This window comes from Rhinatrema bivittatum, chromosome 9 (assembly GCF_901001135.1).
Source record: "Rhinatrema bivittatum chromosome 9, aRhiBiv1.1, whole genome shotgun sequence".
In the NCBI taxonomy this organism is placed as follows: domain Eukaryota; kingdom Metazoa; phylum Chordata; class Amphibia; order Gymnophiona; family Rhinatrematidae; genus Rhinatrema; species Rhinatrema bivittatum.
Window position 1 is genome coordinate 215,272,363 of NC_042623.1, and position 26,756 is coordinate 215,299,118.

Here is a 26,756-nt window from a genome sequence, read left to right on the forward strand (position 1 = left end):
GCAGCATCGTGAATGTGTCGATGCATCGATGCATCAGTGCGTCAACGCTCGTCCGATGCGTAGAGCATCGATGTGTTGGTGTATCCTCGATGCGTCTGTGTGCCGTAGATGCGTCGATGCCACAATGTTGCGATGCTTTCAAGCAGGTTGCATCGATGGGATTTTCAATTTTTTCTTCTTCTCTTTCTGATCTGGAGGGTCTGCAGAGGTGGCCCTTCAATGGGCTTGGGCCTTGGGTGTCGTGTTCAGTCCTGGGGATGATCTAGCTGAAGCCTCAGAGGGGGCATAGGAGCCCGATGCTTCCTCTCTGAGTTGGGCGATACGTGCGGCTCTTTGGCGCTGTGCCCGTGGGGACATTCGTCTGCAGTCCCTGCAGTTTGCCTGGTTTTGTCTAGGACCAAGGCAGAGGTAACAGAATTGATGTCTGTCAGTTACAGACATGATCTTCCCACAGTCGCAAAACTTAAAGCCCGGATGAGGCATTTTATGTTAAAGTGTGCTGTGTAGTAATTCTGTCAATTTTTTTGCCAATTTCTTGTCAGGTTTTTCCCTCACAAACTATTTTCCTCACAAGAGAGAAGAGCTCCACGTGCAGTCAGTCGTGCAGAAAAAATCAGACTGAGGAGCCTCGAGGAGGCAGGGAAATATGCAGGAAGGAACACCTCACCAAAGACTTTGGGTGATCTTGGAGAGCTCTGCCACCTAGTGGCATGGAGGATGCACCCAGACAGCATGGCTAATTCAGCTGCTTATCTATGACATTGGTCAGGGATTCAACCCTTTTCTGACAGACCTGTCCCATTTGCAATTTAGGTAACATAACACAATTCACACACGTACACAGAATGTTGTCTTTGAACAGCAGTCAATACTCTAGATTGAACCCTACAACAGTGGGAAGCAGAAATGTGGAGATGGGTCCTGTGAAAAAAACATAAAATATATGGATTTTGAGAGGGAATGAAAATATTGAGAAGTACTGAGGGTTGTGCGGGAAACATGAACATGTAAGGCGTACACATGGGTCACTTCAGAGTAAGGAGGAAAATGGGATGGGGTGGGAGATGGCCCCCTTGCTGCTGTGATAAAAGGGTATATAAGGTATATGTGGGTGATGGGAAAGAGGAAACTAGAATATAGGTTAAAACGTACAGTAAACAAAGGAAAGAAAACAAGAAAACACAAAGAGAGGAAATCTAATATGGAATAAAAAGAGTAGTATATAAGGAAACATTGGAAAGAAAGGTTCTAACTAGGAAAATGATAGAAAAAAGGTACAGAGGGATGAGATGAAGTTTGGGAGAAATGTGGAAAATATGGATCAGTTTCTTTCCTGCTGCAGCTCAGGATTCAATTCTGAGGTAAGAATTAAAAAATTCCACAGCTATGGTTTTGAAATTGTACTGTAATCTTATGGTGTATTTGCATGCATTTGTAACTTAAATAATGTGCTTTTTAATTTATATTATACAAAAATTAATCCAATCATCTTAATTGTGTGTTTGTATATTTTGGGAGGGGAGTTTGATGTGTGAAAAAGAATTTCAGGTATTGAAGCAGAGGAGGGAGAGAGGGAATCAGCAAATTAAGGGGATCTTAGGCATGGGTAGAAGAGAGGAAGGTGATCTTAAGGATAAGGGGAGGTGCATGGCCTCACACCTTGAAGTTGGTAAGCAAGCCTCCCTGATTTGGCACAATCCTCTTGTGGGGGGGATTGGGGGGGGGGGGGGCAGATCCTCTCCTGCCGGTAGAAGAGGAGAAATATTCCTTAATTGTATCTGCTTCCTTTAATTTCTACCAGCTTGTAACTTCAGTCCGAGCACATGGCGCTGTGAGACCTGCAAGACTACAGGGCTTTGTTCAATTCAGATATCATATTGAAGGAGGAGGAAGCAGATGAAGGTAGGAAGTCTCTCTCTTCTGCTACTGATGGAAGGGAGGAGGGAGGGGGTGATGATCACTCTGGGAGGGAGTGGGGAAGAGGACCTCACTGGGAGATGGGATTGAGGGAGAGGATTGTGCAGGGGACAGTTTAGGGACAGCTGGCTAATATTTGGTCAGCTATGTTTAGGCTGCTTTTCAGCTACCACTTTGCAGGTTAGAATTGAACTGAAGCCAGCCAAGACTATGTATGGAGATGCTGAAAGTCTGTGCTAGGTGGCCAAATTGCCCCCGACCGTCTATTTTTTGATCAGCTAAAATCCTAGCCAGCCAGTGAAACTAACTGTGTAAGGGGGAAAGGTTTTTCACCCGCGGGATCTAGCTGCCTGACTTTTTAGTTAGACGGATTGATCCTTTTTGAATGGCAAGCCTTTAATAATTTTACTGCTTAAATCAAAGCAAACTTTGCCATTCGTATGTCTTCCTAACACCTGAATCATTCCTACCTACATTGCCTGCTCAGGCAGAGGAGTTCCTGACTTACTCTGAATGATTAACTAACTGCACACATGACATGCAAATTAAGATGATGCAGAGTAGAGCAGATCAGCTACAGTAACTGCTCAGAGATCACAGAAGCCTTCATCCTGTCTCCATCTAGGAGAGCCTACAGCACCAAAATCCATCCAAGAAATGGTAAGATCCCCATGAGATAATATATTTTTTTTTAAATAAAGTATTAGGTAGGATATTTTCTTGCTGAAAAGTTGAAACTAAAATGTAGCAGGGAAACAAAAAAAACAACCTGTTAAAGATGAGATTGTATATTCACATGAAAACTTTTATGCTTCTTAAAGTTTTTGTTTATTCAGAGTCTACCTACCAGTAGCATTGAATTTCCTGTTTTTATCTATGTGGTCAGAATGGATTTAAATGTTTGGGGTGGGGCATTATAGTTTTATGGGTGACAGGATTCAGCTATGGGGGCTGGTCTGAAAACACATCCCCTTGTTCTCGAAATAAAACTCCATTTGCTTTTAGTGATTTCCAGTTTTCTTGTATTATTATTATACAGGTACACTCGGTATGCTCCTATTTCATATTTGGGAGGAATTTTATTAATCTGGACAACTGATTTTTAATTCTTTCAGAAAGAGTCAGGAAAACCTTTCTCCATGTTGCTGTATTCACTAAGTGTGTAGTCTTAAAGGACCAGTCACAATCTTAAAGTTAATTCTGTAATAAAAACCGAGATAGAGACATGGACATGATTAATTACATTTAACATTATTGATCACTAGCTATGTTACCGAACCTTATGGCACCCTTGTAAGTGTGCAAATCACAGTATCATTAATTTTATGTGCCTTGATGTAAATCGTTGTGACGGTATCCTCCAAACGACGGTATAGAAAAGATTTAAAATAAAATAAATAAATAAATAATAGTGAGGGTCCAGAAAAGATACACCACAGCTGCCAGAAGCTTTCTATATTGTGCTGGGTTCTGGTAACACAGAGGTGTTACATTAGGACACACTGTTGCTTTGGGATATGTAACATTAGCGCTGGGCATAGGGCAGCATCAAGAATCGAATACCCCCCCCCCCCCCCCCCCCCCCACCCCGATACATCCCAAGCCTGGAATATATGGAGTAATGCCAACTCATTTAAATGAAAAAGAGAATGGCAAATAAATAAATAAATAAATAAATAAATAAATATATGACCATAGTTTTAAGTGATTCCAGAGCTAGGCTCTTTACAGCAGTGATTTCTGACATTTGACACAAGAATTTGGTGAAGCTCAAAGGACTGTAAACTGTCAGTGAGCTTATCAAATGTCTGCATTGTAAACAACATGCTGCCTCCTGAGTGCAAATTAAAAACATGGGATCTTTAACTTCTTTCAACAGTGAAAGAAGATGCTGTGGAAGGATCAGATAATGCAGCCCACCTAAGTGGAGATTGAGCAGTTAGTGCAGCCTGAGATAATGTCTTAAATCAAAATACACTGGTTTTTTTTTATTTATCCTTCATATCCTTTTTAAATTTGGCTAACAAATCTTTCTTTGCAAAACATCCTGGGGAGAGCTATAATGAAAGTCCTTTCTGCTAGTCAAATGGGTGAAATTGGGGCTTTCATTATTGCCTGCCCTCAATGTGGGGGAAATATCATGGGTAATTTTGTTCATATTGTTGAGGTATTCCCAGGTGCTGAGAGAGGGTGCCTAGTTTTGTATACTCAAAGGTACATGCATTGTTGCTACATTAAAAAAAATTACCCACAGAGAAATCACATTTGGCAGGTGATTTTGGAAGGGGAACAATACAGACAAATGTACCCGCTGAGTTTGCAGCAACACAGAGATTTTGGCTATCAGCCCACAGTGTCTCAGTTTTTGTTTATTTTTTTTAAATGGAGCCTCAGGTAACCGTAACCTCATTTATCTGGTTTTCTGGTGTCCTCATGTCTTTTGGAAAAAATGTTGGTCTATTGGTGAATGCTGTGTCTCTGTTACAATGAAAATAATATACCTATTCTGACAACTACTGATCCAGGTGATTTTAAAAGCAAAATTATTAATTCCATCTTTGAATTTCAGTATATATCAAAGCCAATATGCTAAATTGGGAACAGGCTCACAAATATGATAGCAAACACAAAAACGGCACATAGCATGTGCAACCTCATTGGCAAATTTCTATGTGCTTTATTGCCCCCTTTTTTTGTGTGCTATTTTTTGGCTTACAAACAGGCCTATACAGTACAGTGTGCTCCGGCGGAGCACACTGTTAACCTGCGTTTGGATGCGCGTTTTAGATACGCTAGCTTTACCCCTTATTCAGTAAGGGGTAATTGCACGTCGAAAACGCGCGGCTAACCCCACGAAACTGATAGCGCCCGCAACATGCAAATGCATGTTGATGGCCCTATTAGTTATTCCCGCGCGATTCAGTAAGTAAAATGTGCAGCCAAGCCGCACATTTTACTTTCAGAAATTAGCGCTTACCCAAAGGTAGGCGTTAATTTCTGCTGGCACTAGGAAAGTGCACAGAAAAGCAGTAAAAACTGCTTTTCTGTACACCCTCCGACTTAATATCATGGCGATATTAAGTCGGAGGTCCCAAAAGTTAAAAATAATTTTTAAAAAAATGTAAAATCGGCCCGCGCCTCGCGGGTTGAAAACCGGACACTCAATTTTGCCGGCGTCCGGTTTTCGAAGCTGTGGCTGTCAGCGGGTTTGAGAACTGACGCTGCCAAAATTGAGCGTCGGCTGTCAAACTCGCTGACAGCCGCCGCTCCTATCAAAAAAGAGGCGCTAGGGATGCGCTAGTGTCCCTAGTGCCTCTTTTTACCGCGGGCCCTCATTTGCATGCGGGCCGATACTAAATCGCGCGCACAGGAGAGCTTGCAGTCGCCCGCTCTCCTGCAACCTTTACTATATCAGCCCGAAAGTATGCTTGTATTTTCATTCTCAAACTGCCATGGGCACAAAATACCCACACGGGCATTGCATTTGCTTTTTTTTGCGGGTATATTTTTTTTTCATGGAAAATAATGCCAAGATGTTGAAAATGTAATCCATGCACCTATCCACCCTGACCCTAAACACTTTCCCTGAAATGCCTCCTCTTAATGGGGCTATAAATAAACAGGCGGACATTCAGAAGCATTGAGGGAGGGTAAGTTTCAGATGGCTGATTAACACAGATAATGCACTTTTTACCCCTTAAAAACTGTCCTCATTAAGAAGTATCTGTGCAAACTGCTTTCCTGCTGAACTTTATTTCTCCTTATCCAAGCAGACAAACCCAGCAGCCACTTAAGTTTAGTCTGAAATTTGTGTAATCTCATATACAAAGAGAGGAATGTGCTTAAGAAAGTCAAAGAGGAAATTACTTCATTTATTGGAAACCTGACAGCCATGCTACAGCTCATGGTGGTGGAGCTTGATGCTGGTATTCTGCAATACTCTTTTTGCTGCATGCTATTTTTTTGAGAGAATAGAGCCATTGCATTCACATTAATTTTAAGTAAAAAAATACCCCAGCTGATACCAGAGCATTTTTTGCAAAATTCCTCAGAACATGTATCTGAGCTATATTTTATCTCATAATTGTCATGGTTTTGCCTGTTACACGTGCTCTCTGTGCCAAGGTTTAGCCTACTGCGTGGTCTTCCCTCCACCAGGAGTCCTCAGTGAACCTTGCCAATAGGCTTGCCAAAGACCTCCTCACTGGTTACACCACGCGCAAGCCTCAGCCCCATTTAACTCTGTCTTGTCATTACCTAATTGCCTGTTCATTGAGTCACCTTGGCTTCCTGACCTGACCTGGCCATCTTGTTCTGTCATCCCTGTTGTCCTCTCATTCCTTGTGGCCTACCCAGGCCTCCTGTCTTGTGTTGTGGCCTCCCAGACCTCCTTGCCTTACTCTCTGGCCTCCCAGGCCTCCTTGATCCGCTCTCTGGCCCCCTAGGCTTCTCTGCCTTACCTTATGACCTCTGGGCCTGCTAGGTTCTCATATCCAGCCTTGCACCCTGTTGGGCTTTCCTGTTCATTGTTGCCTGTCCCTGCCTAGACTAGTCCAGTCCTTATTCTATCTTGCGCCACCCTGTCCAGTTCCTTGTCTGTTTCCCAGTTCTTGTCTTTGTCCCTGGTTCAGCTTGTGCACTCTATCCAGGCCCCAACTTGATCCGATTTCCACTCCCCAGTCTGAGCATGCATCCAGTGCTAGAGATGTGTATCGTGTGATCGATCGTCTTAACGATCGATTTCGGCTGGGGGGGAGGGAATCGAATCGTCACAGTTTTGTTTCTGTAAATATCGTGTAAATCGTAAATCGGGGAGGGCGGAAAAACCGGCACACTAAAACATCCCTAAAACCCACCCCGACCCTTTAAAATAAATCCCCCCCCCTCCCGACCCCCCCCAAATGTCTTAAATTACCTGGGGTCCATTGGGGGGGGTCCCATTGTGATCTTCCACTCTCGGGCCACGGGTGCGTTGATAGAAAAATGGCGCCGGCGCTACCTTTGGCTGTGGGGTCCCCAGAACAAGTTTGGGAAGTCCTGATGCTTTTTATTTTTTAATTGACGTCTTGTTTCTGAGGCAAATTTTGTTCTTGTTTTAATGCAGGTCATTACTGTACGTTATTACTGATTGTCCTATGTGCTTAGTTTTAATTATTGTGTACGTTTTTATTATTAGCCTCCTAGTTATTTGTCAAGATTGAAATATCTTCCCATGCACGATTTAAGGTTATCTTCCCAATGTCTACTTGGGATACCTAAAGTGCATGGGCTCCATTTGCAAGAAGTAGCAATCGTGCAATCTCATTGATTAGCCCAAAGTTATGGAATGCTTTACTGGATGACCTTAAAATAATTTCTGACCTTGAGGTTTTTCATAAAAGATTAAAATCAATTTTGTTTGAAGAAGCATTTTTAACTGAATCAACCTGATTTTATGTTTTATCTTTTTAATAGTTTAATGATATTTTAATGATGATATTGATTTGATGTTTGTTGTATTGTATTATTTTAATCTGTCTGTACTTCGCTTAGCGTGATTCATTCTAGGCAGATCATAAATACTGTAAATACATAAATAAATAAATAAATAAATAGTGCTCCCCTTGTGACCTCTGGTTCATCCTCAGCTGATGGTCGCATGATCCACAGAAGGCAGGTCTGGGAATCATACCCAGCTCTTTCATAGGGCAGTGCACAAATAGGGTCATCTTATAAGATCTCTCCTCTTTTAGAATTCCACTGTAGATTTCAGCTGTTTGATGACCTCTAAATTTATTGTGACCTACACAGCCAGGGCAATAGTGAATCAACTTGCAGTGTCACATTGCCAGGTTCCCCCTGTGGCTCATACATGGGCTCAGCAATCCTAGGTAGTCTTCTGTAGCTTTCTTCCTGTCATATTTCCAGTAAGATATGTTACCCTTTGTTGCGCCGGGAGGTGGACCCTTGTCCTGCTGCAGGATTGGTAGGCTCCCTGATTGGACCCAGAGAACACCTGCCACCAGGAGGCGGAGCACAGGAGGAGACAGAGGCTAGCTGGAGCTTCACCAATAGCAACCCGGAGTTCCCTCAGGTTGAGTCCTTGGTTACCCGGACCACCTGGTCTTAGGTGGGCCTCACAGGATCTCCGAGAGATAAAGTTCAAGGGTGTGCTCACCACGAACAAGGGTGTATGGTTGATGTTCAGATCAAGGAATTCAGGAGCCAGAGAAGGCCAGAACAGAGTCTCTGAATGAAGAGCAAGGATCAAGGCCAGAGTCAAGGATCGCATGGTCAGCCAAAGCAGGGATCAATACCAGTGGTCAGTCCGAGGATGGTCAGTGAGGCAGAGATCAGGTTCCAGGCAGTGGTCAGATGTGGTCAGTGATCAGGCAGAGGTCAGTTCTTGGAAACATGTAGACGTGGTCAGTGGACAGGCAGAGGTCAGTTCCAGGCAGCGTGCAGATGTGGTCAATGGACAAAGCAGAGGTCAGTACCAAGAAGACAGTCCAAATGGTACTACTTGGGTAGACGTAGAAACAGGAGGATGCTGAAACAGGAGACTGGAACAAGACACTGGATCAGGAAGGTAAACTAGCTATCACAATGTGATTGACCCAATGCCAAGGCAAGGAAGTAGGGTCAGACCACTTCCTCTTATGCAGTGATCAATCAGGGCACGCCGCGGAGCTGGGTCCCACCACGGCCCTCTAAGAAGCCGGGCGGTCCGTGTGCATGTGCCTAGGGGCGGGGCTGATGCCACGGAGGACGCCGAGCCCTGCCGTGAGTCCTGGTCTGCAGCAGGAGCACAAGGGGACCGGAATGCCGCAAGCTGGGAGCGGCTCTGGAGGGGACGTGCCCAGGGCCTGTAGAAGGCCTAGCAAGGTGAGCAGGCCCAGCCGCGGAGTGTACGTAGCCGGGAAGCGCAACAGTACCCCCCCTTCTAGGCCTCCCCCTTACTGGCCTTGGTTTGTTAGGGTGGTCTCGATGGAAGTCTTGGAGGAATTGTTTATCATAGAAGTGGTGGAAGGGCTCCCACAAGTTCTCCTCAGGCCCAAAGCCCTCCTACAACAGGAGATACTCCCAAATGGCCGTGTCTCTCCTGTGGACATCTAGGACCTCTCATACCTGTAAGGTTTCCTCTGGTTCTGCGGAGACTTGAGGAGGAGGAGTCCTGCGAGATAGCCATGACAGTACGAGGGGTTTCAATAAGGAAACATGAAAGGTATTGTGGATACCCATGGATCTTGGTAGCTGGAGTTGATACATTATTGCTCCGACACGGCGGAGAATTGGGAATGGCCCAATGAATTTCAGTGCCAGGCGCTGAGAGGGTAATCACAACCGGATATGTTTGTGCTTAACCATACCTTCTGTCCAGGTTGGAAGAGTGGGGCTGACCATCGATGAGTATCTGCTACTCTCTTAGACTGTTTGGCAGCCTGAGCTAGATGCTCTTTGACTTGGTTACATACGAGTCGGATGGTTTACGCCGTGCACTGAGCCGATGATGAAGGCATGGAGAGAGAGAGAGGCACAGGCAGAGGCAAGCGTGGTTGGCGGCCAAACACCACGGAGAACGGAGAGACATCGGTGGCAGCAGCAATGTGTGTGTTGTGTGACAACTCGGCCCAAGGTAACAGGTCTGCCCAGTTAACCTGCTGGTCATACAGATATGACCGTAGGAAGGTCTTCAGTGTCTGGTTGGTTCTCTCTGCTTGGCCGTTCGCCTGAGGGTGGTAGGCTGAAGTGAAGTTCAGGGTGATGTTGAACTTTTGGCATAATGATCACCAATATTTAGCGGCAAATTGTGGCCCTCGGTCTGAAATTATTTCTTTGGGTAGACCATGCAAGCAGAAGATGTGTTTCAGGAACAACTTGGCAAGTTGTTCCTGAAACACTTGCCAGAAGAATAAAATGGCCCATCTTAGAGTAGCGGTCAATGAAAACCAAGATGATGGTGTTATTTTGAGATGGAGGAAGGTCAGTAATGAAATCAGTTGATTTACTAGACTAGGGTTTGGTCAGTGCTGGAAGAGGTTGGAGAAGTCCCCATGATCGACCAGTTGGGGGCTTCTGTTGAGCACATATAGGGCAAGAGTCAACATAGTTGCGTTAATCTTTTACCATACTGGACCACCAGTAGAACCTCCTCAGCATCTCGAGGGTTCTGGCTCAGCCAGGATGTCCAGGCAGCTTTGAGTTGTGGGCCCAGCGAAATACATGCTCATGTAGTCGGCGTAGGATAACTGTCTTTCCGGTGGGTACCATGGTGATAACCGCGAAGCACACACAGGCTGGATTGATTATGTGTCTTGGGGAGTCTGGTGTATCTTCTGGTTCTAGGGACCGCGAAAGTTCATCTGCACGGAGGTTCTTTGACGCTGGCCGGTAGCACAGCTCGAAATTAAATCGTTCGAAGAACAACAACCATCAGGCTTGTCTTGGGTTCAATAATTGTGCTTCTTTTAGATGTTCAAGATTTTTGTGATCTGTGAATATGGTAAACTTTTGTTGTGCTCCTTCCAACCATGGACGCCACTCTTGGACTGCTAGCTTGACAGCGAGAAGTTCACAATCTCCAATTGCATAATTTTGTTCCACTGGTGAAAATTTGTGGGAATAGAAGGAGCATGGTACCAATGTACCTTTGGAGGAGTACTGACTCAACACCTCCCCAGCTCCGATGGTGGATGCGTCGACCTCAAAGACGAATGGATGGTTTGGGTCAGGATATCACAAGCATGGACTCTTTTAATGCGTGAAATGCAGCTTGAGCCTTGGGACTCCATATCTGGAGATTGGTTCCTTTTCTATTCAAAGCCGTGAGTGGGGCAGCTAATGTGGAATAGTTAGCGATACAACTTCTATAGTAATTCGTGAATCTGAGGAATCTTTGTAAGGCTCGGAGGCCTACTGGCTTGGGCCAGTCATGAATCCCTTGAAGTTTTTTAGGATCCAGAGTAAATCCTCAATCGGAAATTATATATCCCAGGAAGGGCAGATGGTTTTCTTCAAAGATGCATTTTTCCCGTTTTGCATAGAGATGATTCTCTCTGAGGCATTGAAGAACTGTCCTGACGTGAATGCGATGGGACTTCAGATCTTTTGAAAAGATCAGGATGTCACCTAAATATATGACTACAAATGAATAAAGTAGATCTCGGATGATCTCATTCATCAGGCGTTGAAAGACCGCAGGGGCATTACAAAGGCCGAAATGCATCACTATGTACTCGTAGTGGCCATCCCTAGTGTTGAAAGCAGGCTTCCAAATGTCCTCAGGCTGGATGCGTATGAGATTGTATGCTCCCCATAGATCCTGCTTCTTGAAGATCTGGGCCCCTTGCAGGCAATCAAACTATTCACTGATGAGGGGTAATGGATAGCGATCCTTGCGGGTGATGGCATTAAGCCCATGATAGTCAATACATGGGCATAATCCTCCTTCCTTCTTTTTGATGAAGAAGAAGCCCGCTCCTGTTGGAGAGTCAGAAGGTCTAATGAACCCTTTCTCTAGATTTTCTTTGATATACTCGGACATTGCTTGAGTCTCAGGAAGGGAGAGTGGATATGTCCTGCCTTTGGGAGGCGTGGTGCCCAGCAGAAGTAAAATAGGGCAACTGAACTTTCGAAGTGGAGGCAACGTATCAGTCTTTTGCTTCAAGAAGACATCCTCGAACATAAGAACATGCCATACTGGGTCAGACCAAGGGTCCATCAAGCACAGCATCCTGTTTCCAACAGTGGCCAATCCAGGCCATAAGAACCTGGCAAGTACCCAAAAACTAAGTCTATTCCATGTTACCGTTGCTAGTAATAGCGGTGGTTATTATCTAAGTCAACTTAATTAATAGCAGGTAATAAACTTCTCGTCCAAGAACTTATCCAATCCTTTTTTAAACACAGCTATACTAACTGCACTAACCATATCCTCTGGCAACAAATTCCAGAGTTTAATTGTGCATTGAGTGAAAAAGAACTTTCTCCGATTAGTTTTAAATGTGCCACATGCTAACTTCATGGAGTGCCCCCTAGTCTTTCTATTATCCAAAAAAGTAAAAAAATGATTCACATCTACCCGTTCTAGACCTCTCATGATTTTAAACACCTCTATCATATCCCCCTTCAGCCGTCTCTTCTCCAAGCTGAAAAATCCTAACCTCTTTAGTCTTTCCTCATAGGGGAGCTGTTCCATTCCCTTTATCATTTTGGTAGCCCTTCTCTGTACCTTCTCCATCGCAATTATATCTTTCTTGAGATGCGGCAACCAGAATTGTACACAATATTCAAGGTGCGGTCTCACCATGGAGTGATACAGAGGCATTATGACATTTTCCGTTTTATTCACCATTCCCTTTCAAATAATTCCCAACATTCTGTTTGCTTTTTTGACTGCCGTAGCACACTGAACCGATGATTTCAATGTGTTATCCACTATGATACCTAGATCTCTTTCTTGGGTAGTAGCACCTAATATAGAACCTAACATTGTGTAACTATAGCATGGGTTATTTTTCCCTATATGCATCACCTTGCACTTGTCCACATTAAATTTCATCTGCCATTTAGATGCCCAATTTTCCAGCCTCACAAGGTCTTCCTGCAATTTATCACAATCTGCTTGTGATTTAACTACTCTAAACAATTTTGTACCATCTGCAAATTTGATTACCTCACTCGTCGTATTTCTTTCCAGATCATTTATAAATATATTGAAAAGTAAGGGTCCCAGTACAGATCCCTGAGGCACTCCACTGCCCACTCCCTTCCACTGAGAAAATTGTCCATTGAATCCTACTCTCTGTTTCCTGTCTTTTAGCCAGTTTGTAATCCACAAAAGGACATCGCCACCTATCCCATGACTTTTTACTTTTCCTAGAAGCCTCTCATAAGGAACTTTGTCAAATGCCTTCTGAAAATCCAAGAACACTACATCTACCGGTTCACCTTTATCCACATGTTTATTAACTCCTTCAAAAAAGTGAAACAGATTTGTGAGGCAAGACTTGCCTTGGGTAAAGCCATGCTGACTTTGTTCCATTAAACCATGTCTTTCTATATGTTCTGTGATTTTGATGTTTAGAACACTCTCCACTATTTTTCCGGTCTGTAATTTTCCGGATTTTAATGATATGTTACAAATTTTTACTAATAGGTCTGAAATTTCATTTTTTTAGTTCCTTCAGAACTCTGGGGTGTATACCATCCGGTCCAGGTGATTTACTACTCTTCAGTTTATTAATCAGGTCTACCACATCTTCTAGGTTCACCATGATTTAGTTCAGTCCATCTGAATCATTACCCATGAAAACCTTCTCCAGTACGGGTACCTTCCCAACATCCTCTTCAGTAAACACGGAAGAAAATAAATGATTTAATCTTTCCGCGATGGCATTATCTTCTCTAGGTGCCCCTTTAACCCCTCGATCATCTCATGGTCCAATTGACTCCCTCACAGGCTTTCTGCTTCGGATATATTTTAAAAAGTTTTTACTGTGAGTTTTTGCCTCTATGGCCAACTTCTTTTCAAATTCTCTCTTAGCTTGTCTTATCAATGTCTTACATTTATCTTGCCAATGCTTATACATTTTCCTATTTTCCTCTGTTGGATCCTTCTTCCAATTTTTGAATGAGGATCTTTTGGCTAAAATAGCTTCTTTCACCTCCCCTTTTAACCATGCCAGTAATCGTTTTGCCTGCTTTCCACCTTTGTTAATGTGTGGAATACATCTGGATTGTGCTTCTAGGATGGTATTTTTTAACAATGACCACGCCAGAGTACTGGGCAGATAGACCGGTGAGAGTCATAGTCTTTCAGACGGTAACTGCTGGAGACACTTGTTTCAAGCAGTGTTTCTGGCATTGAGGGCCCCACTGAACTAGCTGGAGGGTCTGCCAGTCAAATTGGGGTCCATGTATCTGGAGCCAGGGAAGCCCTAGGATGACTGGGTGTGTGGAATGTTTCAAGACATACAAGGATATTTCTTCCTTATGGAGGGTTCCTATGGTGAGGCAGAAGGCTACTGTGCGATGTGTGATTCGTCCAGGGAGATGTTCCCCTTGGATTGATGAGATGCGGTGAGGCACCTCTAGGGGTTGCAGGGGAATCTTCAGAAGGTTGATGTCATCCATGATGAAGCTGTCACTTGCTCCAGTGTCAAAGAGAGCAGTGGTGGTGAAGGAACGGGATTCCGTTGAGAAGGATATTGGAAGTAAAAGTTGGGGGCCAGAGACTGTAGGACCCAAGCTCGGGACCCCCTCCGGGCTTAGGCTTTGAAGTTTTCCGGACAAGCTGGACAAGACTGTCTCAGGTATCCAGAGGCACTGCATGTTGTGAAAAAGTCTGTTTAGTGAACCCTTGGCCCGGCTGTCTGGACAGCGGAATCCAGAAGATGGAAAAGGAGCCGGGAGGCGGTACGGATCTGGCGTGTAGGAGGAAGTGTTCACCCTGGAAACCCGAGACCCCCCCAGGAGGATCCCGTAGGGGTCCGGGTCGCTGGGACTTAGGAGGTCCGGTGGTGAGGGCTGGCTGAAGACGAGAAGGGTCAAGCAGGAGTTCGAAGGTCAGGGCTGGCTGAAGACGAGATGAGTCGAGCAGGAGTCCGAAGGTCAAGGCTGGCTGAAGACGAGAAGAGTCGAGCAGGAGTCCGAGGGTCAAGGCTGACTGAAGACAAGAAGCTGGGAAGACAGGAACGGATCCACAGGAGTAAGGACTGGAGCAAGCAGGAACGGATCCACAGGAGCAAGGACTGGAACAAGCAGGAACGAAGCACGGCAGGAACCACAGGAAGAAGGACTGGAACAAGCAGGAACGGAGCACGCTGGATCCAGGGAAGCAACTAAGTACTCACAGGAGCGACCTCGTTGCAAGGCAAGGTAAGAGAGACTGAAGCTGGTTTATATAGCCAGCCAGCCTCTGACGTCAGGGAAGGAGCGGTTCAGCACTTCCGGGTGCTGGACCTACAAGTGCCGTCCCTTCGCGCGCGCGCGCGCGTACCCCGGCAGGGGGAGGAATCAGAATCGGCCTCGATGGCGTCTCCACGAGGGAGACGCCGCTGCCATGCGGCTGTACAGGCCCGAAACCCCGGCAGAGAGCGGCACGAACGGGGACCTCGGCACGGAGGTAAGCGCCCGGTCGCTAGCCTGGCGACCGGGATAGCAACACCGCAGTATAAGCAGAGCCCTTGTTTCTTGCGCCAAAGACTATCTTCGGGCAACAAACGCCCACGGTTAACTAGCATCGGTTCTTCTGTGGATGGAGGTGGTGCCAGTAAAGCCTTTAATTGAGGGCTTGGGGCACATGCTGGGCATTGAGCAGGAGGTCGAGGTGCTTTCACGTCTTGGTGCCATTGCCAGAGGTGATGTTCGATTCTCCCAGCTAGGGAAATCAGGTCCTCTAGAGATATGAGAATCTCACGAACAGCGAGCTCATATTTGAGAGCGGGAGACTGGGCTTCTAGATAGATTGCCTGTAGACAGTCTTCTTGCCATCCCAGTTCTGTGGCCAATGTGCGGAACTCCACCGTAAACTCAGAAAGGGATCTTGAGCCTTGATGGAGGTGGAGAAGTTGATGGCCTGCAACAGCCTGACGATCAGGGTCTTCAAAGTTTCGCTTAAAGGCAGTGATGAACTGAGACAGTTGGGTGAGGATAGGATCAGAATGTTCCCACATTGGAGAAGCCCATGCCAGGGCCTTCCCCTCAATGTGTGAGAGGATGAAGATGATCTTGGTGGATTCCTTCAGGAACAATGAAGGCTGCAGGAAGAACTGCATGAAGCACTGGTTGAGGCGTGGATCCCCATTGAAATGAGGAGGAGCTGGCAGAGCAAGTGATGCTCATGGTAGCAGTGTGGAAGTCAGGCCCACGGGATTGGCCATTACTGCATCCTGCAATTGAGAGCAGAGCTCTTCTACCGAAGATGTTAGAGTCTCTAGGGCTCATCGTTGCTCTTGGATAGTTGCGGCCAGACCCGGGATGGTCTGTATAACGGGAGACTCCGCTGAGTCCATGGCCTTGGCAACCTGTTGTGCCGGGAGGTGGACCCTTGGCCTGCTGCAGGATTGGTAGGCTCCCTTGTTGGACCCAGAGAGTGCCTGCCACCAGGACGTGGAGCACAGGAGGAGACAGAGGCTAGCTGGAGCTTCACCAATAGCAACCCCCGGTTTCCTCAGATTGAGCCCTTGGTTACCCTGGCCGTCTGGTCTTAGGTGGGCCTCGCAGAATCTCCAAGAGATAAAGTTCAAGGGTGTGCCTACCATGAACAAGGGTGCGTGGTTGATATTCAGATCAAGGAATCCAGGAGCCAGAGAAGACCAAAACAGAGTCTCTGAATGAAGAGCGAGGATCAAGGCTAGGGTCAAGGATAGCGTGGTCAGCCAAAGCAGGGGTCAATACCAGTGGTCAGTCTGAGAATGGTCAGTCAGGCAAAGGTCAGGTTCCAGGCGGTGGTCAGACATGGTCAGTGATCAGGCAGAGGTCGGTTCCAGGTAGCATGTAGACGAGGTCAGTTCCAGGCAGTATGCAGACATGGTCAAAGGACAAAGCAGAGGTCAGTTCCATGCAGCGTTCAGACGTGGTCAATGGACAAAGCAGAGGTCAGTACCTAGAAGACAATCCAAACGGTACTAACTGGGTAGATAGAAAAAAAAAGAAGGATGCTGGAACAGGAAGATGCTGGAACTGGTGACTGGAACAAGACACTGGAACAGGAGACTGGAACAAGACACTGGATCAGGAAGGCAAACTAGCTATCACAACGTGATCAACATGATTGCCAAGGCAAGGAAGTGGGGTCAGATCACTTCCTCTTATGCAGCGATCAATCAGGGTGCACCGCAGAACTGGGTCTCGCCCCGGCCCTTTAAGATGCTGGGCAGTCCGTGTGCGTGCCTAGGGGCAGGGCCAATCCCATGGAGGATGCCAAGCCCCGTCGTGAGGCCTGGTCCGGAGCAGGAGCAAAGGGGGAACGGAGACGCCGCGAGCTGGGAGCAGCTGAGGAAGGGACATGCCCGGAGCTTGTAGAAGGCGTAGCGAGGTGAGCAGGCCCGGCCGCAGAGTGTACGTGGCCGGTAAGCGCAACACCCTTGTACTGTTTGATACCCTCAATATGTTTTACCAGCTTCATGGTTTATATCTGGAACTATATTCCAGTCTTCTGTAGCAGGACCTTCCTTCTGCCACTTCACAAATATGCTCCGTATGTATTTTACTTTTATTTTCCAAGTGCATTAGTTTAAAATAGGGGCATCGTAGGGAGAGGAGGTTGAAGTGTGCATGTTCAGAACTTCCAAGAGACTAAAATGCTGCAGGAATTAACAGAAGATGTCATTTTTACCACTAAGTTCAATTCAGAACTGGAAATTTTATATTCAGATTAAAATTTTCAGCAATGCACCCCCTCTGCTTTGTTTGAGGTCTCAGTATTCAGAGTAAAGTGGATTCACTGAATGAAAAATTTGCTCATCAAGCTAGGACGTGTGCTCTCTCCTTTCACCTTCCTTCAATTGCTGTGCTAACATATGATGAGGAGACATCACTGCAGACCTGTAAACTAATCCAAACTAATCCAAGATTTTGTAGATTTTTTTGTGGTCCATGCATAAATTAATCTGCTGTTTAAATTAAAAACAGTGTCACTATGACATAATCTTCTTTGGACCAGTGCAAATTTGCCATAGATTATGTCAGAATTGGCTGAATTTCTTGCCAATTTCAATTGCTCAGATTTTGCTACAAAGGTGTCAGTTATAAGAAAAAAAATTGGCCTGTGGATAAATTTGCACTTCTGAAGATGCCGGACTCTAAAACACACTATTTTAACTGAAACAATTGTCTTTGTGTAGGGACTATTAATAGCTATTTAGTTTCCTCATTTATTGGAAATTACTGGTAGGCATGACTCGGATCTAGTTTAAAAGAATACAGACCCAATATAGTATAATAAACTTGGCAAAACAAAATACCACTACCCTAAGCTCAATCATGAAAAAGGGTAAGCATCTAATAAGAAAAAATATATTTATTAAATAATCAAATACAATTTTAACTTATTCATATAGGGGCAGATTTTATAAATCTGCGCACACGCGTACTTTTGTTCGCGCACCAGGCGCGAACAAGAGTACGAGGGATTTCAATAGATACGCGCATAGCTGCGCGTATCCATTAAAATCCGGGGTCGGTGCGCACAAAGCTGCCCAAAATCGGCAGGCTGTGCGTGCCGAGCCATGCAGCCTGCCTCCGTTCCCTCCGAGGCCGCTCCAATTTCGGAGCGGCCTCGGAGGGAACTTTCCTTCCACCCCCACCCCCCGGCCCTATCTAAACCCCCCCTACCTTTGTCGGCAAAGTTACGCCGGCTGCCGTGCTCCATGTTCCGGTCCGGGGGCTGGTCCGCGCCCGCGGTGCTGCCCCCGAAACAACGCGTCACTCGCGAAACGCCCCTGAAACGCAGCGTCATTCCCGGCACGCCCCGACATGCCCCCCCCCGACACGCCCCCCCCAACACGCCCCTCCATGCAAGCCCTGGGACTTACACATGTAGGGGGGTTACGAGCACCGAGCCTATTTTGCATAGGCCCAGCGACATGCGCTAAGCCCCAGGATGCGCATATGTCCCGGGGCTTGAGAAAGGGGTGGGGCGTGGGCGGGCCGGGGGCCGCTAGGCTGGGGGATCATGCACTGGCACTGTGCCAGCGCGCGCAACCTACACCTGCGCGGAAGCAGGCACAACTTGTAAAACAAAGGTATGGGTGGGTATTTAGGTAGGGCTGGGGGGAGGGGTTAGGTAGGAGAAGGGAGAGGAAGGTGGGGGGAGTGGAAGGAAAGTTTCCTCTGAGGCTGTTCCGATTTCGAAGCGGCCTCGGAGGGAACAGGGAAAGCCATCGGGGCTCCCCTAGGGCTCGGCGCGTGCAAGATGCACTAGTGTGCACCCCCTTGTGAGCGCCGACCCCGGATTTTATAACATGGTTGGGGCTGGAGGCAGGTCCTGGACTAGGCGGAGGAGGCCGGGGGCGGGTGCAAGGCAGAAGGTCCGCCTAGGGTGCCTAATGCCCTTGAAACAGCCTTGGGTAGATGAGCTTGCAGTGTGGTACCAGGAATCTGGTCCTAGCTCCGACAATGCTGCGTGCACATGTTATATAATCGGGCGTACATTTGTGTGTGCCGGGTTGCATGCACGAATGTACGCCTGCGCGTACATCTTAAAATCCGGCCCATAGCCTTCTTGCCTATTTTTTGTGGAATTCCTAAAAATTAGACTGGTTTGCAGCCCTCGAGGACCAGATTTGGGGGATGCCTGGCTTAGGCCTTGTAACTTTTTACCTGCATCATCTCAATCCTTAGGAGTTATACCTTCCTGATGACTATACATAATTGCATGGGTCTACTTGCACTGGACATTACAATGAAGGATATATTACTTCTTTGCCAATCTTCTATTTCTCTAGTTTAGAGGTGTTTCCTACTGTAAAGATTGACAGAAAGGAAGCTGACTACATGTTGTTTTTAATGAAAGTTTTGGGGTACATTTTATGCATATTCATTGTCGAAATCCTGAAAGTCAGACTGGTTTGTGGTTCTTGGGAACTGGATGTGAGGACCCCTGGCTTAAGCCATTCAAAAGGAAAAAGTATGACCTTTGTCACCTCAAACAAGTGTTTCAACTAAATCACTTGGGTAATGCCAACAGAGCACCCTCACCAGAAACCAGAAAAAGCCAACAACAAAGTTTCCTCTGGTCTATACATTACCTGCAATTACTATGCCAAAGATGCCTAATTATTATAAAGAAGTATTTTCTCATTAATCAGATGTTTTCTGCCTAATTTCCAGCTGATATATATATATATATATATATATATATATATATATATATATATATATATATAAAACGAGCATGCATCATGAACAATTATTTATTTGTGTAATTGGCTCATTATCATAAGCATAGAAGGTAAGTTTTCAAACTAGGAAAATAATCAGCTAGGAGAACAGAATGGCTAATGGCAAGGATTCCCTGCTGAGGAAGCCTGACTTCTCCTTAGAAGAGATTGCACTCATCATGTCAGACATCACTAAATATGAAAAAAAAATCTCTTTGGCTCTACTTCTAGAAAGTGTAATGGTGCTTACCAGAAGCAAAACATCTAGCAAAACATTACCAGGAATGTGAATAGCATTCTTCATCCTCATACGGTAGTGGAGGATATAAAGAAACTGAAGAGACCAGTGTAAGAGGGTGAAGCAAAAGCAAGCTTCCAATCTCTGTAAAGTCCCATCAACTCAGGTGCCATTGACCAGAAAGAAGCAGTATATCCTAGACACCATGGACATGGTGGCTATGTGAAGAGTAGGCAGTGTGGACATTTCAGGACCTTCAAGGGCAGCTGGTATGTATTCTGGTAAAGCTTTGGGGTGGTATTCATAGAACTATCAACTCTTTTTAACAAAGAAACCTAGCAGGCAAGAGTCATATGGCCCCTGTAGTCTGTCCTAATTTCTCTTTATTGTTTTCTGGTATTGCCTTCAACTGATTTCAAGTAGCCCTCACCTGGGCAGAGCCCACATTCATTACAACTTTGGTCCTGCCTTTACTTCCCTTACCTCTTGTTGGATGCCCTTCCCTGCATTCCCCTCCCTCTCCCCCTTTGTATGAAGATCTGTTTTCTATAGCAAATCCCGGGTCTAGCCTCTTGCCACATCTTATCTTGACTATACTATTTGTTCTCCATCTTCATTGCAAACTATATAGAAAAGCCTTCTTTTCCTGTCACTTCCTAGATGATATCTATCCCTTCTAATGTACCCAGATCCTATGGACCTAATAAGTGGGAAATATGTCGTTATTTTTATTTTTTATTTATAACATTTATATCCCACCCCTCCAATTCAGTTGTTATTAAGTACAGTACTTAGAGAAATGTAACTACGTAATAGTTCTTTTTCTACTGTCAAGAAAGGAAGATTCCTTGGATGACCCTCATCCAGGGCCTTCACATCTGGAACAGAGAAATGAGCTGAGAAGAGGCAGAGTTTGTCAGAAGGAAAACAGTGAGATCGATGTTGAGGGAGACCCATTGGAAGATTTCCCACCAGGAGAGGGCTTTGACCTAGAAGACACTGTTCTTCTAAAGTGCTTCTGAAAGCATCTGTCTTCATCAGTAATGCTGTTTTGGATATGCAGGAGATTTAGCTGCGGACAGAGACTGAGGGTCATTTTTCATAGCAATCACTAAAAAGGGGCGGTGTCAAGACTGGAACAGGAGGAGTTGGGGTGGCACCAGGGCAGACACCGCGAGGACATCGCGGACAGTGAAAAGGTAAGAACCATTTTCGCTGCCCATTTCGCGCCCAATAGCAACACCTTTTATGATGGTGCTATTGGGTGCAAAAGCCGGCAGCAATCGCACTGCAGAAATGCGATCACTGCTGGCTTTCACAGGCCCACCCCCTGCTTCGCCCCCCCCAGCCCCCTGTACCGCACGATTCATGCCGCCGCGGTGTCTTAGAAAATCTAGGCCTAAGTGTCTCTTCAGAGACTGCAGTTACCAGTGGAATGGTAAATTTGGAAAAAGAGATGATTACCCAGAAAGACAACATACTGCACCGATTACAGGTCATGAATGAAACCAAGGCAGAAATGACGCTACTGCTAACACATATTGCGGATGCTCTGGGAATCTTAATGGATTGTCGGAGCTAGGACCAGATTCCTGGTACCACACTGCAAGCTCTTCTACCCAAGGCTGGTTCAAGGATATTAGGCACCCTAGGCGAACCTTCTGCCTTGCACCCGCCCCCCCCTCCTCCGCCCAGTCCAGGACCTGGCTCCAGCCCCAACCATATTCACTGACAGGCCACCCTGTCTTACACATACTTAGGTTCCTTGTCTCATTCACACACGCACCCTTACACAGGCTCCCTCCCTCTCTCTCACTAACACCATTGCTCTCTCATACTCATACAATCCCTCTCACACACACATACAGAGGCGCTGCTCATAGCCCACGGAAAATCTGCTTCTCTCGATCATGAGCAGGATGGGCGCAGCTCACAGCCTGCTGCATCTCTGCGAGCGGGTTAGGTTCCACTCATGACCCGCCAAGTCTGTACTCCTCTCAGCTGTGAGTGCGATGGGCTCTGCTCATGGCTCCATATGGCTACTCTTTGCAATGGCCTAGTTCGTCTATTGGGATGCACCAGCCCTGCTTCTACCAGCTTTACAGTCAATTTTATGAACATGCCATGCCATGCTGGCTCAAAGCAAGTTCCATCAAGCCCAGTGGCCAGTCTGGGACACAAGTACCCAGCAGATCCCCAATAGTTGATCTTTCATCTCACTCCCAAGGAGTTGGCTTTCCCAAATCTACCTGGTTAATAATTATTTATGGACTTTTCCTTTGATAATTTGTCCAAACTTCTTTTGAATCCCTCTATGTTAGTTGCCTTAACCTTGTCCTCCGGCTTGATTATACACTGAGTAAATAAAAACTTCCTACAATTTGTTTTAAACTTGTCTGCCAAATTAGGAGCTACCACCCAGGAAAACGATTTAGGCGTCATGGTGGATAAAACTTTGAAATCGTCAGCTCAGTGTGCTGCAACAGTCAAAAAAAGCAAACAGTATGTTAGGAATTATTAGGAAGGGAATGGTTAATAAAACAGAAAATGTCATAATGCCTCTGTATCGCTCCATGGTGAGACCGCACCTTGAATACTGTGTACAATTCTGGTCACTGCATCTCAAAAAAGATATGGTTGCGATGGAGAAAGTACAGAGAAGGGCAACTAAAAATGATAAAGGGATTGGAACAGCTCCCCTATGAGGAAAGGCTGAAGAAATTGGGGCTGTTCAGCTAGGAGAAGAGATGGCTGAGGGGAGATATGATAGAGATTTTTAAGATCATGAGAGGTCTTGAACGAGTAGATGTGAATTGGTTATTTTCACTTTCAGATAATAGAAGGACCAGGGGGCATTCCATGAAATTAGCAAGCAGCACATTTAAGACTAATCGGAGAAAATTATTTTTCACTCAATGCACAATTAAGCTCTGGAATTTGTTGTCAGAGGATGTGGTTAGTGCAGTTAGTGTAGCTGGGTTCAAAAAGGGTTTGGATAAGTTCTTGCAGGAGAAGTCCATTAACTGCTATTAATAAAGTTTACTTAGCTAATAGCCACTGCTATTATTTTCATCAGTAGCATGGGATCTTCTTGATGTTTGGGTACTTGCCAGGTTCTTGTGACCTGGTTTGGCCTCTGTTGGAAACAGGGTGCTGGGTTTGATGGCCCCTTGGTCTGACCCAGCATGGCAATTTCTTATGTTCTTATGGTCTTATGCTAGTTTCATAGCTAGAGTTGTTTGAAAGGCTAAATAACCATTCCCTATTTACCCATTCCACTCAACTTATGATTTAATACATTTTAACCATATCACTCTCAGTCAACACTTTTCCAAGCTATCGAGCCCTAATCTATTTAGCCTTTCTCTAAATTAGGATGTTTTCTATTCTTTTCCAAATAGTTCCTATTTGCCTTTTTGGCTGCCATAATACACTGAGCTGAAGATTTCATCCACAACGATTCCGAGGTCCTGTTCCTGGGTGGTAACTCCTAACATGGAGCCCAGTATTCTTTACCTATTGTTGGGATTATTTTTCCCTACATGCATTATTTGGCACTTGCCCATATTAAATTGTATCTGCCATTTAGAAGCCCAGTCTCCTAGTCTCACAAGTCCTTCTGCATTTCTTCACAATCCACTGCCATTTACAACCCGAAAACAATTTTGTGTCATCTACAAATTTGGTCACCTCACTTGTTTCTTTCCCCATATCACTTATGATAGATAAATAACCCAGTTCCCAATTCAGATCCCTGGAGCACTCCACTAATGATTTCTCACCATTCAGAAAACTGACCATTTATTCCTACCCTCTGTTTCCTGTTATCCAGTTACCAATCTACAATAAGATGCTGCTTCTGATCCAATGATCTCCCAATTTCCTGAGAAGTCTCTCATAAAAATCCAAATAGCAACCTGCTCACCTTTATCCACATGCTTCTTTACACCCTCAAAACCGTGTTGACTCTTCCTTATGTAACCATGTCTATTTATATTGTCAGTAAATTTATTTTTAAGTATAGCTTCTAACATTTTATACAGCACCGACATCAGGCTCACTGGTCTATAGTTTTCTGGATCATCCCTAGAGCCCTTTTTAAAAACTGGCATCACAGTGCCCACCCTCTAATCTTCTTGTACTGTTCCTATTTTAAATGATTGGTTGCAATCACCAGGTCTATGGTTTTATTTTTAGTTCCTTCAGAACTATGGGATTAATACTAGGGATATGCATCCGTTTTTGACGAATTAGGACATTTTTATGATATTTCCTAATTCATCATGGATCGGTAATGCCGAAAAATGATTGCATTTTCCCTGAATTTTCAGGGAAAATCGGTTTTCGGGTTAGCGCACACTAATGGGAGTTAGCACGCACTAACTCCCATTAGTGCGCACTAGCTCCCGTTAGTGCATGCTAATGGTTTTATGTTAGCGCACATTAATGGGAGCTAGCAAGCAATAATGGGAGTTAACTCCCGTCAATGCGCACTAACACGAAAATGATTCGCCATGAAAAAATAAAATACCGAACCACGGGAATACGAATTTTCTATGGTTTTACAAAAATGAAACTGGAAACGATTACTGGTATGATACACATCTCTAGTTAATACCATCCTGTCCTGTCCTGTCCCAGTGATTTGTTACTCTTTAGACTGTAAACCTTCAGCATGATTTGCTGATGGATTGTCTCTCCCTAGTAATGCATTCTGGATATATGGAACACTTGGAAGGCATAATCACCACACAGAGCAGGCCTTGTTGTGATACAGTAGTAGGGTAGAGAGGAAAAGAACAAAATCATGAATCTGTAAACCTTTTTGACTATAAACATATTAAGGTAGATTTTAAAACGTGCGTGCGAGCATACATGCGCGCGCGCTACCTGTCACGCACACATGTACACCCGATTTTAGAACATGCATCATTGTTTTCAACAGCAAGGCAAAAAAACAGAATATAAGAAACCTGACCAGCAGGTTTTTCAATTAGGGAAGATTTGGAAAAGAGATACAACAAAAAAAGACAATCAAGAAAACAGATGGGCGACTCCAAATTACAGAGGCAGAGGAAGAGGGAGGGGGAGAGGGAAAAGTTTCTTCCACCTTATCAGAAAATGATACTACAAATCGGGTGATCAATATTTCAAAACGAATATTGAATACAAATGAAATTTTTGTACCTTTCCCTTCTTATAACTCTTTTTAGACAAGAATTGAATTTTTCAAATTTACAAGGAAATTGAAGATTATGGATATCTTTTCAAATACAAATCACACATACCTTGAGATGTCAATTGTAAAACTAAAGAGCAAATGGAACCCAAAGGCACCTATGAATCCAATAATTCATACATATGAGACATTAGTTTTGGAAGAAATAACAAAAAAAGAAAATAAGTTGAAATTCTTTAATAATATGACTAACTTGAAAGAGCAGCAGTGAAAAGCTTACAGAATGATAAGGATATCATAATCAAGCCAGCGGATAAAGGGGGTGCGGTGGTCATCTTACATAATATTCAGTACATTAATGAAATTGATAAACAATTAGCTAACTCTTCATTCTATACTAAGCTAAAAAATAATCTGACTAGTTTGATAAAAAAAAGATGTAGCTAATTCAGAAGGTATTATCACAGCAAAAAAATTGTTTTTTAACAGTAGAATATCCGATTACGCCCATAATCTATGTATTGCCCAAAATATATAAATCACTAACAGACGCACCAGGCAGGCCCATCATTTCCACCATAGGGCCTTTGCTCGAGCCTTTATCAATTTTGTTGACCTCTTCCTCAAGCCAAAAGTACCTAAGATACCATCGTATATACGAGACTCATCACATATAATAACAATTCTTGATACTATCACGGTGACTAAAGATGATGTCCTTATGTTAACATTTGACATTGAATCTCTGTACACAAATAGACCGCAAGATAGTGCTTTAGAAATTATAGAAGAACACCTTATTGATAGAGAATTACACAAACACATACCATCCCAGTTTATTTTAGAATTATCAACTATCACTTTGAAACAAAATTTCTTTTCTTTCAACAGTGACTTTTACCTTCAAGTTAAAGGAGTTGCTATGGGATCAGCCATGGCGCCATCAGTAGCAAATCTTTAAGTTGCTAAGGTGGAAGAAACATTTTTGAAAGATCATAAATATAGGGAGTGTATTCTTTTATGGAAAAGGTACATTGACGATATCTTCATGTTATGGAAAGGGAATGCATGTGATTTGTTTTCTTTTCAAGAATGGCTTAATAGTCTTGATTTGAACCTTAAATTCAAAAGGAATGTTGATAATACCAGTATTCCCTTCCTAGATATTTTGATCACCAAACAGACAAAGGGTTCTTGGTGGATATATATAGGAAACCGACAGATGTGAACAAATTGTTAAAATACAACAGCTGCCATAGCAGATCATTGACTAATAATTTACCTTACAGTCAACTTACCTTACCTATAGTACCTGAATGTAAACCGATGTGATATCTCAGATCGAATGTCGGTCTATAAAAAATTAAATAAATAAATAAATAATTCCATAGATTAAAGCATCTTTGTATTGATGAAGAAATATTTAATACATAGAGGAAGGCTATGCAAGATTCTTCAAACAGAATCGTAAAACTTTATTAGCAAAAAAACACATCCCCCAATACTAAAATTGTTTGCCCAGTTACCTTCAACTGTATGTCTACAGAAATTAGAAAAA

At 44.5% G+C, this 26,756-nt stretch overlaps 1 protein-coding gene across 1 annotated transcript in view; it reads left to right on the forward strand.

The window, feature by feature from the left end:
* Positions 1–2,522: 2,522 nt before the first annotated feature.
* SUCNR1 (succinate receptor 1) overlaps positions 2,523–26,756 on the forward strand; it is a 40,496-nt gene continuing 16,262 nt past the window's right edge. Inside the window, exon 1 of the mRNA XM_029617258.1 lies at positions 2,523–2,577. Within this exon, the coding sequence (XP_029473118.1) occupies positions 2,575–2,577 (3 nt within the window). The 5' untranslated portion in view covers positions 2,523–2,574. The remainder of the gene's footprint in view (positions 2,578–26,756) is intronic.